At 48.0% G+C, this 15,405-nt stretch overlaps 1 protein-coding gene across 2 annotated transcripts in view; it reads right to left on the bottom strand.

The window, feature by feature from the left end:
* The window catches only part of SCAF1 (SR-related CTD associated factor 1), a 313,971-nt gene that overhangs the window by 106,331 nt on the left and 192,235 nt on the right, over positions 1-15,405 (bottom strand). For both annotated transcript variants that reach the window (XM_086930129.1, XM_086930130.1), the window contains exons 6-7: positions 12,268-12,392; positions 6,880-11,487 (exon numbers count right to left, since the gene is read on the bottom strand). In XM_086930129.1, the coding sequence (XP_086786255.1) occupies positions 6,880-11,487; positions 12,268-12,392 (4,733 nt within the window). The remainder of the gene's footprint in view (positions 1-6,879; positions 11,488-12,267; positions 12,393-15,405) is intronic.

The raw sequence follows: 15,405 nt of genomic DNA, 5'->3' as shown, positions 1-15,405 counted from the left end.
ATCTGGTATTGGTGCCTGTTCAGCAGGGCGTTTGAATTGGCCATGCGCCAGTGCGTTGCTGCATTCTTCTCGATCTTTCTCCCTGTCAGGTCCAGCCTTCTGCTCTCCCTGTCTGGAGGTGGTCCTGACGTGGTCGGGACATTGGCCCTTTTCCTTGCAGTTGCAGCAATGATGGAGTCTGCAGTAACCGTTCCCTGGATGTGGGGTGGGTCCATGGGGGAGTGCTTTTACTTCTTCTCCGTCCAGGGTGTGACGGGTTTACAAGTTGCAGGTTCTTTGAAGGCCTCTCTGCCTTGTCCTTTGATGCTTTCGAGTATTGTCAGGTACTGGCTCCTAATTTATAGGCTGTTCCTCAAAGATCGAAGATCAATTGATCCTCTACCGCCCCCCTAGGGTACTGAGATCCTCTACTCTCAATGACTTAGTGGTGCCCCGTACCAAGACAGTCTCCTGGGGAGACCGTCGGTTCCTGGCCTCGCCCCAAAACTGTGGAATACCGTTCCTCAGTCAATTCGAACCTGCACCACTCTTTGGTCTTTTCGTAAACAGGTAAAAACCTGGCTATTTAACCAGTAATTTTCTTTCCTTTTATCATACATACCCAGTGGAGAATCTAATGCATATGTTGCAGCGCCGAGACGCCTACGGGCATTTGTTCACGTTTAACCAAGTTTCATAAAAGTAAATAAGTTCCTCTTCAAGTTTTACTCTAAACGCTGATTCTGCGTTCTTGATTACTTCATTGTGAAGTCCAATGCCGTCAGGCGGCGCCGGCCTCGCCGGATATGTGACCACTCCCTCTTCTGGACTCTCGGCTTCGAGGTCCTGCCACTCTTGGTCCTGTGTGTCAGAGTAGGTCGAGCCCTAGAAGGTCCTCTGGTCGTCATCTTCCTCCTACTCGTAGTAGGGAGTGTCATCTACCCGATATTCCAGATTTTCCTGGCTTTCCGGCGGTGCCTCGACCTCGAACTCATCTTCTTCCTCGACGAACTCGACCACCGGTGGCTTTGGCTTAGACGGAATTGTATACTCTTTAATCCTTTCGTCGAAGTAGTTCTTTCGCTGCAAGATGTTCTCCATTTCTGCCTCGAGTCTTCTCTTCTTTCTTTCCATCTTGGCCGCCTTGTGAGACTGGTTTCGGCGCCGAGACTGGTTTCGGCGCCGAGACAGGTCTTGCGTCCTTCGTCGAAGAGGTCTTCGGCATCTAGCAGTCCTTTTTGTGGACGCTTTTTGACGACCTTGGCTAATCGACGCCTGGGAGTCCTTCTGTGAGGAACCGCTGGCCCTGGGTGTTGCCGCGGACGCCGGAGTTTTCGGCGTCGGCACTGTCGGGGTCTTGCCCTCGTTTTTTTCAAGAGTCTTGGGCAAACTGCAGAGAGTCTTTCGGGCGTCTAGTCTCCTACCTTTTCTGGAGTCTTCGTATTATCGGTCTCTACGACCGTGTAGCCGTCGTCTTCGGTGACGTAATCCTCCTCGTCGGTCGAGAGTCCCAGGTCTCGAAGGGACGGTGGCTGGCCCTTGCCTTGCATGGCAAAGTTAGCTCTCCTTTGCCTCTCTCTCACACGAAGGGTCTTCGGCGTAAAGGCGGAGCAGGCGTTGCAGTCCCTGCTTTCGTGGTCGACCGGCAGGCAGAGGTTGCAGACTGGATGTTGGTCTTTCTGCGCGTACTTGTGGTGGCAGTTCTTGCAGAATTTGAATGGTGTGTTGTCCATCTCTTGCGTTCAGTGGGCCCGCTGATTGCGCATGCTCTTCTGGACGAAGTTCTTCGAAGATATTCTTTCTTCGTCGTCCCCTTCGCTGATGTAGTCTCACCTCGTCTTCTCTTCTCAAAAACTTGGCTTTCGTCTTCTCTTTTCTCCAAATCTCTGGAGCCCTCCCGGGAACGATCCAGACCCAACGGCGGAAAAAAGAATCTGAAGATGGCGCCCAAGGGTAGGCGCTTCTGCAGGAAGCATGCCGACGTCACCGGAAGGACACCAAAAGGTGGGACGTCGACACCCACCTGGGCTACGAAAAAAAACATCAAAGAAAAGACTACGATTCCAAACCCAACCATCAGACCGCAGAATAATGCACAGCATAGTGAATCCAGAAAGATTCACGCTGCAAAACTCTTGGTTCCACAGTTGTTTCAAGATGGAGGTATAATCCCCGTTCAAGGCTGAGAAGCCGCCTTAACCGCAAAGCTATGCGAGAGTCTACCTGTGCACGCAGTGGAGGTTTCCCCGCAGTGACTGTACAGCTCTGCTGTTAAAGCAGCTTCTCAGGCTTGAGAGTAGATTATCCCTCTGTATAGGAAAGTGCCCCTTTTTGAAATGGTTCCTCCACACTTTTTGCCTGACATCTGATGCAACCTCACTTTATGTGCACTGGGTCTCTGCCAATCATGTTCCCAGGGCCTCTGTTATTTCCCAAACCTGTACCTTTGTACCCACAATTGGCACATCTCTGGCCACAGGTAAGTCACTTGTAAAAGGTACCATGGGTACCAAGGGTACTGTGACCAAGGAAGGCCTCTATGGGCTGCAGCACCTATTATAAAACCATTAGAGGCCCTGTACCTTACACCCACACACTGCCATTGCAGGCTAAGTGTTTTAGTGCAGAGAAAAGTTAAGGGTCGACATGTCACAAATCCCTATGTGCCATGCCTGCAACCCACTGCCTGAGGCCTAGGTAAGTCCCCCCCTCTAGCAGGGTGCACTAGCCCTAAGGTGGGGGTACATTGGCATGAGCCATGTACCCTTAAAGTGGCTAAGCCCATTCCTAGACATTGAAAGTGTAGAAAAGCCATAAAGAGTATATGGTCTAGGAGTTAGTCTTTACGAACTCCACAGTTCTATAATGGCTTTACTACAACCTGAAAAGTTTGGTAGCAACCTTCTCAGCACATTAAATACACACCAATACCAGTGTTGAAATGAATGTAAAATGCACTTGGAGGACATATTAGAGATGCCCCCTGAAAATCGACCAGCCCTGGTGTGGTTCCTGAAAGGCTGCCTGCCATTTGCTACCACCACACAGGTTTCTGGACCCCTGGGTAGAGAGCCTCCAGACTCTGGGTCCAGAAACGAAGCCCATCCTGGGCAGAGGTGTCATGCCTCATCCCCCAGGATGGGCTCGGTCCACGAAAGGGGAAGCTTCAAAGGCCTGCTACCTATGGAAGCTGCCCTGCTTTTTCCTGTCCCCAGCAACTGGCTCCCACTGGTTCGGTTACCCCACTTTGGCGGGAGAATCGGTGGAGAAACCAAGCAAGGAAGAGAGATGTGCCCACCTTTGCCAACCCTACCCCTCAGGTGGGAGAGGGGATGTGAAGCACACATCTCAGTCCGCTCCATCTTGTGGATGGACTCAGCCAATTAGGGAGAGGCTCATCACCCCCTCCCAATGGGAGGTGGTATAATAGGGGGTGTACCCACCTCAAGGAAGGGACGCATTGGCCCCCACTTGCATACCTTTTAATGCCCCTAAAACTGGTATTAAGGGCAACCCTGAACCTTGCATCCTGAGATTCAAGGAAGAAAGAATGACTGTAGAGCTGTGCTGACCCAGGAAGAAGGAGGACACCAACTGCTTTGGCCCCAGCCCTACCGGCCTTGCCCGTCTATGACCTGCCTACAGCAAGAACCTCAGTGCGTACAGCAGCCAGCAACTCCCCGAGCCCTGCGGACCTGCCCTGCAACAATCTTACAGATTCTGTCTCCTGTGAGCACTGGATTTGCTCAAGCAAAGACTCGCCCACAAATTCCAGGTTCCAGCGACTCCTCGATTCTGCACCACTCAGCACCAGACTGGCACTGCCAGAGTTCAAGTTGCCCAACACTACAAGGAGGTTTCCCCAGCGATCTTGACCTGGAATCTGGTGATCCCCGACCTCCCTCAAGCTTCGAGACGATGCCTGCAGCCTCAACCTGAAGGGCCAACTTGACTGAATAGAACTGGTAAGAACACCCAAAGCCAGAAGACACCCCTGCACCCAACGCCCCACAGCATTGGGTGGCCAAACCAACAGTGTCCAGGCATCTCCCAAGATCCCAACGTACCTCTCCAGCCGGTGGTTGCTTTCAAGAAGTCCCTCTGCCGGAGCATACAGCAATTTAGCACAACCTAAAGTCTCCATTGAAATGCAAAGGTCCCGACGTACTTTTTGCACCCTGCACCCGGCCTCCCCAGTGCCGCAGGTAGTGCAGCTCCTGTGTTGGCCCTTGCCCCTGCATTGCTGACCTTAACCTCCAGGAGCTTTACTCCCAAAACCAAGCAGCGTGCTCATCAGCAGTCCCTAACCGAATGCCACCTTAGCCCCACTGGCTAACGTTAGACCCCCGCACTCTGCACCGGTCCGTCGCAGTGCAGCTGGTGGCGCCACTTGAGTGCCCATCTGGACCTTAGGGAACCTTGGTCCTCACCCCCAAAACTCCCACTCTTAACTCATTTACTTACCTGAGAAACCGCAAACACATTTCTCCCATAAGAACCCATGTTTAGAGACTTTGGGCCTAAAAATGTCTAAGTGTTGAACTGCTGTTGTATGGAGAAAAAGAGAACTCAATTGCAAAGTATATAAAGTCTTACTTCTCTTGTGAGATCCTAAGGTGTGGTACATAGGCATACCACCCCCAGTACTTAAAGTAATCCAAAAGTAACTGAAAAGTAACCCAAAAGTAGTTACTGTGTACTTTAAACTGTTTTCACAGCATATACAAACCTGTAACGTTTGTACCTGCATTTCCTTGAACAGTCTTGCATTTGAAAGTACATCTTGCTTCCCTGTGCCAAGTCCTGCTTGGTTCTAAAATAAAATATAAGTATACCTTCTTTTATACTTACCTAGTTGGTCTGGATTCTGTGTCTGGAGGTTTGTAATTAGTCCTTGATTGAGTGAATACAATAAATGCTTAACACATCCTCTGGATAAGCTTTACTGCACGCCCACACTACCACACACTTACACTTCCCAGTTGGTTAAGTGTAAGAAGGGAAGTGATGATAAGTGCTGGAGGCACTGCAATCATTCGGGCACTTTATCCCAATTGCTATGGCACTGCCCCAAATTACACCGATACTGATCAGAGGTCCTCACCAATATAGACACTATGTTTAACACTGAGCTGCCCTGCTTACCTAGCTATATTCTATAAGGGTTACCCAATGCTTAGACATACCCTCTAAATTCAGCTAGGCGGAGGGCCAGAACACCGCCACTATGTGCTGCTAAACAGGTTTTGCTGTCGCGTTGGGGCATGGACACCATATCCACACCTGCAGACTGGACACACAAGCTCTGGGACTTGTTAGCCATAGAGAAATTGACTGAAGTAGTAAACCACACACTGCACAAATTTGGAACAATGTGGGGACCATGCCTGAAATTTGTGTCTAGTACCTTTAGGCGCTTACCTGCCCGATATATTTGAGGGTGCTCCACCTTACAGCAGATACTGAGCCCAACTCATAAGAAATATACATGAAGGGAGGGACACAGGGATCATTATAAGAACATAGAATGGTTACTTGGTTTAAATGTAAATTATTTATGTATAATTTTGTTTCCCCATCCGTTTCCCCCTCACCTCCCACCCAATTGTGCACTGCCAGTTATTGGAAATCTGCGACTGTACTTGTACCTTTTTTTAAATAAAAATAAAAATAGATACAATCCTAAAAATGGAAAGAGCATGCACATACCATTACATGTGCTCTGAAAGACACTCCTGGGGCTATCAGGGATCCTGGCACAAACGAGCTTCTCAACTCTTTCATACCTCTCAACAGACACTGACAAAGACGTCTTAACGTTCCCATGCTGGCCCTCAAACAGTCCCTAAAAGACTCCAGGCACTGTCACGAACATACCCTTGTAAAAGCAACCAGCAAACCTGACAAACATAAGCAAAGCCTTGCACAGACCTTGAGAAGCTGATATTCATAGCACAGAGATAAACTTCACACCCCAATATGGTGTATGCAGAGTCAACTGCAGGCTTCTCACCATGTGGTAGGCATCAAAAGGTGCTTTCAGAGGAAGCAAATCCGCATGGCGGATGGTTGTCAAAAGGGCATGCTGTCATTCAGTAGAATGCAACCCAGATGCTGACTTCAGCCCAAAGTATCACACTTGGAGATAGGGGGTACCAGGTAAAGGAAGAAGTACATCAGAGACAGAACATCGGATTAGTACATGCCAGTTAGAGAATGGCGACAGTCCATTCTAAATGCTTTGCATCTGGCCTGTTGCAGGCTACCAGCACTAGAGAACAGTACAACAGCAATTGAGGTGGGGAGAGGTTGGATGATGCATAATGGACAAGTCTGCAGGACTAGCACTGTATTGTAGCCAAGTAAGAGGGTGCAACGTGGGTAAAAGGTCAACCCACCATGCTCCAGGGAGAGTAAAATGCACAATAGTGAAGAGTACTCTAGAAGGAATGCATAGGTTACAAGGGGAGGATAAATATATGGTGTGATATGTCACTTCTGGACTCATTTCCTCTTTTTCTTTAAAAAAATAAAACAAGGAAAGAGGATTTTTTAAGTGGTGAGTTACAACAAAACATAACAATAACACGGTCCAGGAAAAAAGGAGTCAATTGAAAAGATCAGGTTCAGAAGATGCAACACAAGACTCAAAACATTCCCAAGGAAGGCATTACACATACACGCCACATCATTTAGGGAGAAAAATCATCCAAGTGATGGAGACCAGAGTCTCCCTCTGCCAGACTTGTAATATCAGTCTTCTAGTACTACATAACTACTACATTATCCTGCAATACTTGGACAACCCACCTCATAGCTCGGTGTCACTCATTCAAAACATGCTTCTAAAGATATTCCATGCTATCAAAACACACATGTGCCCAGGTACCAAATACTCACAGGCAAGGACACCGCTGGTGGTGCAATCAAAGCCAGACTGTAGATTCAGCGGAATCTGTGGTGTTGGTGCAGGACGAACTACTGGTGGGGGCTCCTCCTTGGGCTCAGACACACTGTCCACCTCCACTTCCACCACCTCCACTGGTTCTGGCTCTTCTGGCACATAAGACACTTCGGGTGTCTTGCAGCTGCTGTCCACAGTCTGGGAATCAGGGGTCAGATCCTGCTCTGGTGCTGGCTTTGGTGGACTAGGTGGTTTCAGCTGGCACTCAGACTTTTCTGAGCCAGACCACGAAGGCTCTTCCTCCTTGACCTCTATGGGGCTGGGGACCTCAACACTGCAACTGTCTGCCTTGGACTTCTTTAGAGAGGTTTTGGTCTTTAGCTTCCGTTTCTTTTTCTCTGCCACAGTCTTGATTTTTTCGCCAGTGGGCAGGGTTGTTGTGCTGTCATCTGTAACTCTGCTTTTTTTTAAGCCGGTCTTGGCCTTCAGTCCTTTCACCTTTTTGGGTCTTACCACAATCAGTTCTGCAGGAGGCTCCTCATCCAACCTTGGCCGGCCACTGGAGAAGTCAGGCAGAGTCTCCTCTGATTTCATGAAGGGTGAGCGACTCTCCCGGTCCCTGCTGAACTTTATGCCAATGGAACCAGCATCTTTTACAGATGTAGTGCTGCTCACCCCTTCCCTGATGAGCACAGCCACCTTAGACTGTAGCTTAACCTTTCTGGTGCTGCTCTTGCTATCCTTATGGCTCCCCTTCACCTTTTTCGGAGCCTTCTCCTTCTCAACACGCAGTTTGTCCTTCTCAGAGTTTACAGACTCTGCATCAGACAACAGGTCCTCTTTAAACTTCTTCCCATACCTCTCCCGACTTGAGCGGTCATCCGTGAAGGGCCTCTTTCTTTCACGGTCTTTCCCCGTTTTCTGTACGCCATCATCTACATCGTCCTGAGTGCGACTCTTCTCATAGTTCATAGAGGCATTCCTCCTACTTCCCTCTGCCTTGCTGGGTATCCTCTCAAACACTCGCACACTTTTGTTCTCACGATCGTCCAATGGCTCCCTGTCGGAAAAGCACGTCTCAAAGCTAAGACCTTCTGAGTCATAGAGTACTTCTCTTTTGGCAGAGATTTCTGGAGTGCCTAGCATGTCATCACGATCATCACGTTTCTCCTGCGGATTGACAGTGATTGTCCTCTTAATAGTAAAAAGGTCATCATCGTTCAGGTCCTGAATGGACGGTGGCACCACAGTGCGACTATCTCTCCTCCGGCGCTCGAGGAGCGGAGGGATGACTGGAGTAGACATTTGTATTGGATGCCTGTCCCGCTCCTTCACCTTCTCTCTCTTCTCGCTTGACCGTCGTGCAGGCTTCTTCTCACGCTCTCGTGACTTTGAACGGGAACGTTTCTTCTTCTTTTTTCCTTCTGATCGGTGCTTCTCCTTGTGTTTGTCTTTCCTAGACCGATCAGCACTGGGTGTTCTTGACCATCTACGCTTTTTCTCCTTTGACTTGGATCTTCTTCCCTTCCTTCTTTCTGTAGATACTCTCGAAGAGGAACCCAGCACACTGGTGTTAACGATAGGCGACCATGAGCGGGATCGCCGGCGATCTCGCGATCTGGAACGAATGGTTTTGTGTCTGGATCTGGAACGGGAACGCTTGCGTTCTTTCTCCTTGGACTTTTTTGGTGTAGGCCACGATGTGGCTGTTGATCGGGCATCTTTTGACCTCTTGCGCTCTTTAGACTTCTTGCGATCCCTTTTAGCTTTTTTCCTATTGCGTGAGCTAGAGCGTGACTTGGTCTTTCTTTTGGACTCCCCAGGAGATGCAGATTTGTTGTGGTACCTCTCTCTACGTTGGTTAGTAATCTTCCGTCTCAGGTCTAACCCTTTCCATCTGCTGTCTCCTTGGTTCTCTCTTAGGTCTATCTGCAGAGCACCTTCCTCATCTGAATCAGCATGAAGTGAAATCAAATCATCACCTTCTACAACCCTTGTAGGCCGATCAAGGACACGACTGCGGTTACGGAACAATCGCATGGGACTGAACCGATCCTCCTCCTGCTGCACAATCTCTCCTTCCTCAATCTCTGAATCATAGCGGCGATCCTTTTCATCCCTTCTTTCTGATGATCGCCTAGACTTGTGGTGCGACCTTGATTCTCCACCTCTTTTAGCAATTTTCTCCAGACGAAGGTACGATTTTACATCTTTTTTCGCAAACGACTCTAAGGAGACTTTGATTTCCAATTTTGATTTGGAATCTGCCTCAGATGTGAACTCAGTTTTGCGGGTGTAGTCTTTAGTAAGATCCACCGTAACCACTCTCCTTCTGGGCTCCAGCGCCACCTCAGACTCATCAGACACTGGTTCCTCCTTCAGCAATGAATCTGCACTAGAGGGACTTTTAGATGTCTTTTTATCAGATTCACTTTTTGGCTTCTCTTCCGACACATCTTGTTTTTCAGTATCCACACTAGAGACTGGACTATGAATGTCTGCTATAACCTTTGGAGAGACTTGGTCTTTAGATCGTTTTTCGTCTTTGATCGGTTTTTCACCAGCTGTACTTTCCTTATTCAAGGCATTTTCATCATCTTTACCTACTTCCGTTTGTTCCACCTGCACACAGGAGTCTTCCCTTGGTTTCTCTGAACCTGGAAATTCCTGACTCAGGCTATTGTCGTCATAGATGCTAGCCAAGACTTCGGAAATCTTATCCTCTGGGTTAGGGGCATCATTCTCACTGTCAACAAGAAGGTCATTCTCACTGTCAGATGGGACATGTTCTTCACCGTCAAGAGGGGTTGGGACATCGTCTTCATCAACTGGGGCCTCGTCCTCACAGTCAATGGGAATGTCATGCTTAGCATTGGATATCTCGCTCTTAGCCTCAATAGGGATGTTGTGCTTAATATCAACAGGCATACTGGCCTCAATGTCACCTGCTTTAGGGATCTCAGCCTCAACACTAACTTCACTCTTTTTGTCACTGGGGGTGTTTGGCTTATCAATGTGAATATCTGGCTTATCAATGTGGATGTCTGCATCAGTGGGGATGTTTGTCTCATTGTTAACTGGGACACCTGGCTCATCAAGAGGAATATCTTTCACATCACCATCAGAGACATTGTCTGCAATGGGGTTGTTTGTCTCGCTGTCAGCAGGGCCCGCTCTTTCGTCAACAATACGGGAATCAGTCTCTTCAACAGGGACATCCTTTTCATTGTCAATGGAGATGCTTTCGTCAATGGGGACACTGTGAACATTAACACTGTTCTTCTCAACAGTGACACTGTTCTTATTTCTAAGTAGGTCATATTTCGTATCATCAATGGGAACATCCTCATCAACAGGGACACAGTCGTCATCAGTGGGAACACAATCCTCATCAACAGGGACACAATCCTCGTCAATAGGAACACAATCCTCATCCTCAACAGGGACACAGTCATCATCAATAGGGGCACCATCGTCCTCATCAGGAACACAGTCTTCATCGTCAATTTGCAAATCATTCTCATAATCAATATGGGCATCGCTCTCATCATCATATGGCACGCTGTTCTCATCATAAGGTGCACTGTTTTCGTCATAGGGGCTAACTGGTTCCCCAGATATTTTGTCCTCCGGATCAAAAATACTGCTGTCATCTTCATAAGTAATGGCTGGGGTGTCTGGTGGCCTTGTTTTGTGTATGGGGCCCAAATCATCATCGTCATCCTCATCTTCATAGATGCTGGCCAGTGCCTCAGAAAGTCTGTCCTCGGGATCAGGGATATCGTCATCATCCTCGTAAGGGGATGGGCTACGCTCTGAAGAGCTGGCGTTGGATCCCGTTGGTTCGAAAGGATCATACTTCTCATCCTCCAACTCCTGTTCAGGAGAAGGTCTATAAGAAAAGTCACCATTCAAGTTCTCTTCATCGGTAGGATGAAAGGGATCATAGATTTCTTGGTTCTGCGGTGTGTGGCCTTGTATCCCAAACCCATCACCACCACCACTATCAGAATGGTGCTGTGAAGAGGGTGAAGATGATGAAGAACAACTAATGGACTCTACCTTCTCCAACGAGTTAGTGGGGGGTTGGGAATGCTGATTTCCGGAAGAGGTGGAACAGCTGCTTCCAGCGAAGGGTCCTGGCTGACCATTGGACACACCAGTGCCATTGCCCAATGTATAACCCCAGCACGGATGTAAACCTGAACTCTGTGCCGCCCCAGTCCTAGAAACATCAAATCTACTTGTTTGGTTGGAATCAAAAGCATGTGGTACTCTCAGAGGAGTGCAGTCACTACTAAAATCCAACACAGGGCTCGCAATATCAGGCAATTGAACCACTAACGAATGAGCTTTGCTAGAGTCTCTAAGACAGCAAATGTACTTTTCATCCACAGTCCGAAGGCTCTTATTTCCAGAAAGAGCAGTAGTGGTGGCAGGTGTATTCCTAGTCCTGCCCAAGGTCTTTGGACTGCGAGAATGACGCATACGTGGTGTGGGTTCCTTGCTTCTGAGTCCCATTGGTGGTGACAAGCTACTGAAAGTGTCTCTAAATGAAAGTGGAGATTCTCCTCTTGCGGGAAGCTCTCTGGGACCCAGGCACACTGTAAAGAGTGGAAAAGAGAATGGTGAAGAGGTTACATCAGATAAAGACATGGTATTTCTAAACGAATGAAAAAACAAACACTATTGCAGGGCTAGAGGGATGTTTAGAGACCAAGCCTAAGTATTATCCCCCACTGAAACTAAACCGATACACAACTAACTTAGGGGTCTATTTTGTAGAAATCCAGATAGTGATTCTATAATCTTGACACCATGTCCAATGTACATGAGAGCAAGCCAAATAAAACTAACAAACCAAATCACCAAAATGTGAGGCACCAGTAAACGTAAGTGTCAAGATTATAGAATCACTATCTGGATTTCTACAAAATAGACCCCTAAGTTAGTTGTGTATCGATTTCTAAACGAATAACAGAAGAGTCAGAAGAGATTAACAATTTCTACTTGTACTTTACATTCTTCTTAATCAAACTGTCACAAGACACCTGAACGAAAAGAACTTGCTCTCTAAAGTGAGGGTAAATTTTAAAGTGCATCATTATCACGGGTTGTGACAATATGGCAAATGGTAACAGAAGAGCAGAATGGGGGCTCTGGACAGGCACCTCTCACTGCGGTATCAGTTTGAAGTTTTAGACCTAGAGAAAATCAGCTGGTTTATGGTGGCAGGAAACGTTCACTACTCAAGATGACTGTTACCATGTATGAAAGAGAAGCTCCAGTGCAGAAATGAGTTATACATAGGTTCTGTAGAAGTTTCTCGCTTGGGGAAGCTTCTATTCGCAGAGAAAGGCAAGTCATTTTCTCAGTCGCCATACCAGATTTGCAAAGCCTCCAGTTTTGATCACTTCTGAAGAGCCCAGACTGGGTTGCAGAGCAAAGTCCTACGTCGTCTATCCGTACTTCAGCAACAAGTTCAACTTCAGCCACTGCATCATCCATACTGTAAGGAACAAAGCAATATTAAAGGATTACGTGGTTTAGTCAGAATAAACTAAAGAGAAAGAATGAGATAGATTGGGAATATGAGAAAGGGAGAAAAGAGAACAAGGGACAAAAAAAAATTACAGAATCACAAAAGCAATGCACCAGGAAGACTGAAAGTGTAAAAGGTGAGGTAATAGAAACAGAACTGTCCATCAGACAGGTTGGTAAACAAGACATAATTAGCTCAAGAGTTTTATTTGCAAGCCTCAGGCAAACAGTACCCAAACAAAACTTTCACCCCTCAACAAGCAACCTAATAGTTATTTAACAGACTCCCAGGATGCAATTTGTAATTATAAAATACAGAATTTGATACATTCATCCTCCGAATGTTTGTATGGATTAAAACATAACAAATATCAACAAAGCATACACAAAACCTGACTCTTTAATACAAAAAAATCAAGGCATTAACAGATAATTTGGATATTTGAATATTGCTGTGAATTGTGGATACAGAGTACTCTGCTAGGCTTGGTGCTGCTGTACATCCCCGTCCTGTTGTATAGATCTGGTTTAGATTTTTTGCCCAGAATACTACTCATTTTGTGAGCACACTGTTTACCCAGATATCAGCTGCTAAATTAACACTTTACGTGTACTGTAAGCCATAGCAGGGGTGGCCACTGCTTCAACTTGAAAGGATGAGGTACCTCTTTAACTGCGTACTTTAAGCAGAGACTGCCTTACTTGCCCTCCTGTATAAAGGTCCAACCAGTTTCTGTACATGGGGTCCGGTAATTATTCTAACCACATTAGACAGATGACAGATACGCCAAAATCAATAAATCCCTGCTCCAAAACCTTCAGACCATCCAGAACACAGCCACCAGACTCGCCCTCTGCATCCCATGACAAGACAACATAAACCATCACCTACGAGTCCTCCACTGGCTACCAGTCATGCAGAGAGTGACCTTCAAGCTACTCATTCATGCCTACAAATCGCTCCAAAACACGGACCCCAGTACCTTAACGAAAGAGTCTCCATCTACGCACCCAAGAGTAGCATCCACTCCGCCGACCTCATCCTGGCTGAAACCCCCGCATCCGGCGAACCAGAACGCGTGGAAGAGTCTACTACTACATTGTGGCAAAGACCTGGAACGAAATCCTGCTCAGCAACAAACGTCCCCCCACTCTACATGCCTTCAGGAAGAGCCTCAAGACCTGGCTGTTCGGGTAAGATGTTGCTGCCAGACTCCTGTCCCCACTATCCCCCAGGCGCCTTGAGACCCTCACGGGTGAGTAGCGCACTTCACAAATCCCTGGTTGATTGATATTTCACTTCGTTGTAAAAAAATATATACATAAATAAATTTGCCAACAATCAGCAGCATTGTGTCAAACATGCACAACATGATGCTGTGATGCGTGCAACTCTCATTAGCAGCAATAACTAGATGTAATTTATTTTGTAAGACTTTATCAGTCTCTCACATCGCATGAGAAGAGTAAAATCGCATGAGGAGAGTTCTGGCCAACTCCTTAACCTACCACTTATTTTCTTTGATTGATGGCTGAAGGAAAGACTAGATATAGGTTAGATAGGATTAAATATGCAAAGCACAGAATTTTGCAGAGTACTTTCTTTCTTGGGTGATCTATCAAGCAGGAGAACAAGTAAAAAGGGGGAAGGGGGAGGCAGGGGTTGGACATGTTTTCACCATGCAATTTTTTATAGGAAAATCGAACAGCAATAGTACAAAAACGGCTGAAAGGAATTACACCAAATTTGTCGGAAAGCTAGATCTTGGTTCAAAGAGTGTAATGTTGGGGAGGAGCTTCGCGGGCAACCAAGATGGCCGCGTAAGCTCGGAGTTCCGCGGACCTTCCGATCCTCCGCAATCATCCTGCCCGTAATCCTGATCCATGTGGGTGGATACTTGTTGCCGATGGTCTACTGAGGCGAGAACCGTTTTCAGATCTCGAATCGGTGTCTCCTACGCTGAGCTACGTCGAGTGGGACTCCGTGCCAGCGCAGTGCCATTGATCTCCGGACTTCGCCACTACGCACTGCGGAGTACCCGCCTGCCTTCGCCAACGGCGAGGTGAACTGGACAGCGGAGCGACCCTGTAACGGCATTCTACAGTCTGTCCCGGACGAATCTCCGGGTCCCTGGGCTCGGACTTGCCTGGCATAGCCCTTTGTTCTTTGGACCTAATATGGCGGGCAAGGGGGACCCCGATAAGACATCGAACAGAGGCGTCCGCGGCAAATCACAGCAACAACAGAACAGGATTGAGCGCTATACCCAACTAAAGACGCCGCCTGTTACTGGGCCCTCTACCAAGGACATCCCGCACTCGGGCTCGCCGGACGGCTCTGAGCCCACTTTGAGTGACATTATGGGGGCCATTACAAGTTTCCGGGCGGATATGCAGCAACAGCATGAAGTCCTTACGCATAAGGTGGATGGCATGGCCGTCGATCTGACTCTCATTAGAGCCGACTTGGGTAAAACTAATGATCGAGTCAAGAATTTGGACATCAAGACGTCCAGTCTGACGGGAGACGTCTCGGACTTACAAACTGAAGTCCGGAACCTGCAGAGAACAGCGGAGCAATTCGCAAGGCGGCTGGATGACTTTGAGAGCCGTGCCAGGCGGCAGAACGTCCGCATTGTCGGTGTACCGGAGGGTTCGGAGGAGGCGGCGACGGACCTCCTCGTGGAAGATCTGATCAAGACTCATCTGGCGCTGCCTGGCCTCAGCAACTTTTTCTCGGTGGAGCGAGCCCACCGAGTGCCGGGTGGCCCGCCGAAGTCGGGCGTGGCACCCAGACCCATCGTGGCCCGGCTGCTCAATTTCCGTGACAGAGACGCTGTCCTGCAGGCTTCCAGACGACATGGACCGCTTAAATTCCAGAATGCCGATGTCCATTTCTATCCGGACTTCACCAGGACGGTTCAGCGACAACGCCAGAGCTACGCAGGGGTGAAGCGAAGACTGCGGGACCTGGGGTTAAA

This window comes from Lissotriton vulgaris, chromosome 7, assembly GCF_964263255.1.
Source record: "Lissotriton vulgaris chromosome 7, aLisVul1.2, whole genome shotgun sequence".
In the NCBI taxonomy this organism is placed as follows: domain Eukaryota; kingdom Metazoa; phylum Chordata; class Amphibia; order Caudata; family Salamandridae; genus Lissotriton; species Lissotriton vulgaris.
Note: the sequence above shows the minus strand (reverse complement) of the source record. Positions and strands in the feature narration are given on the sequence as shown.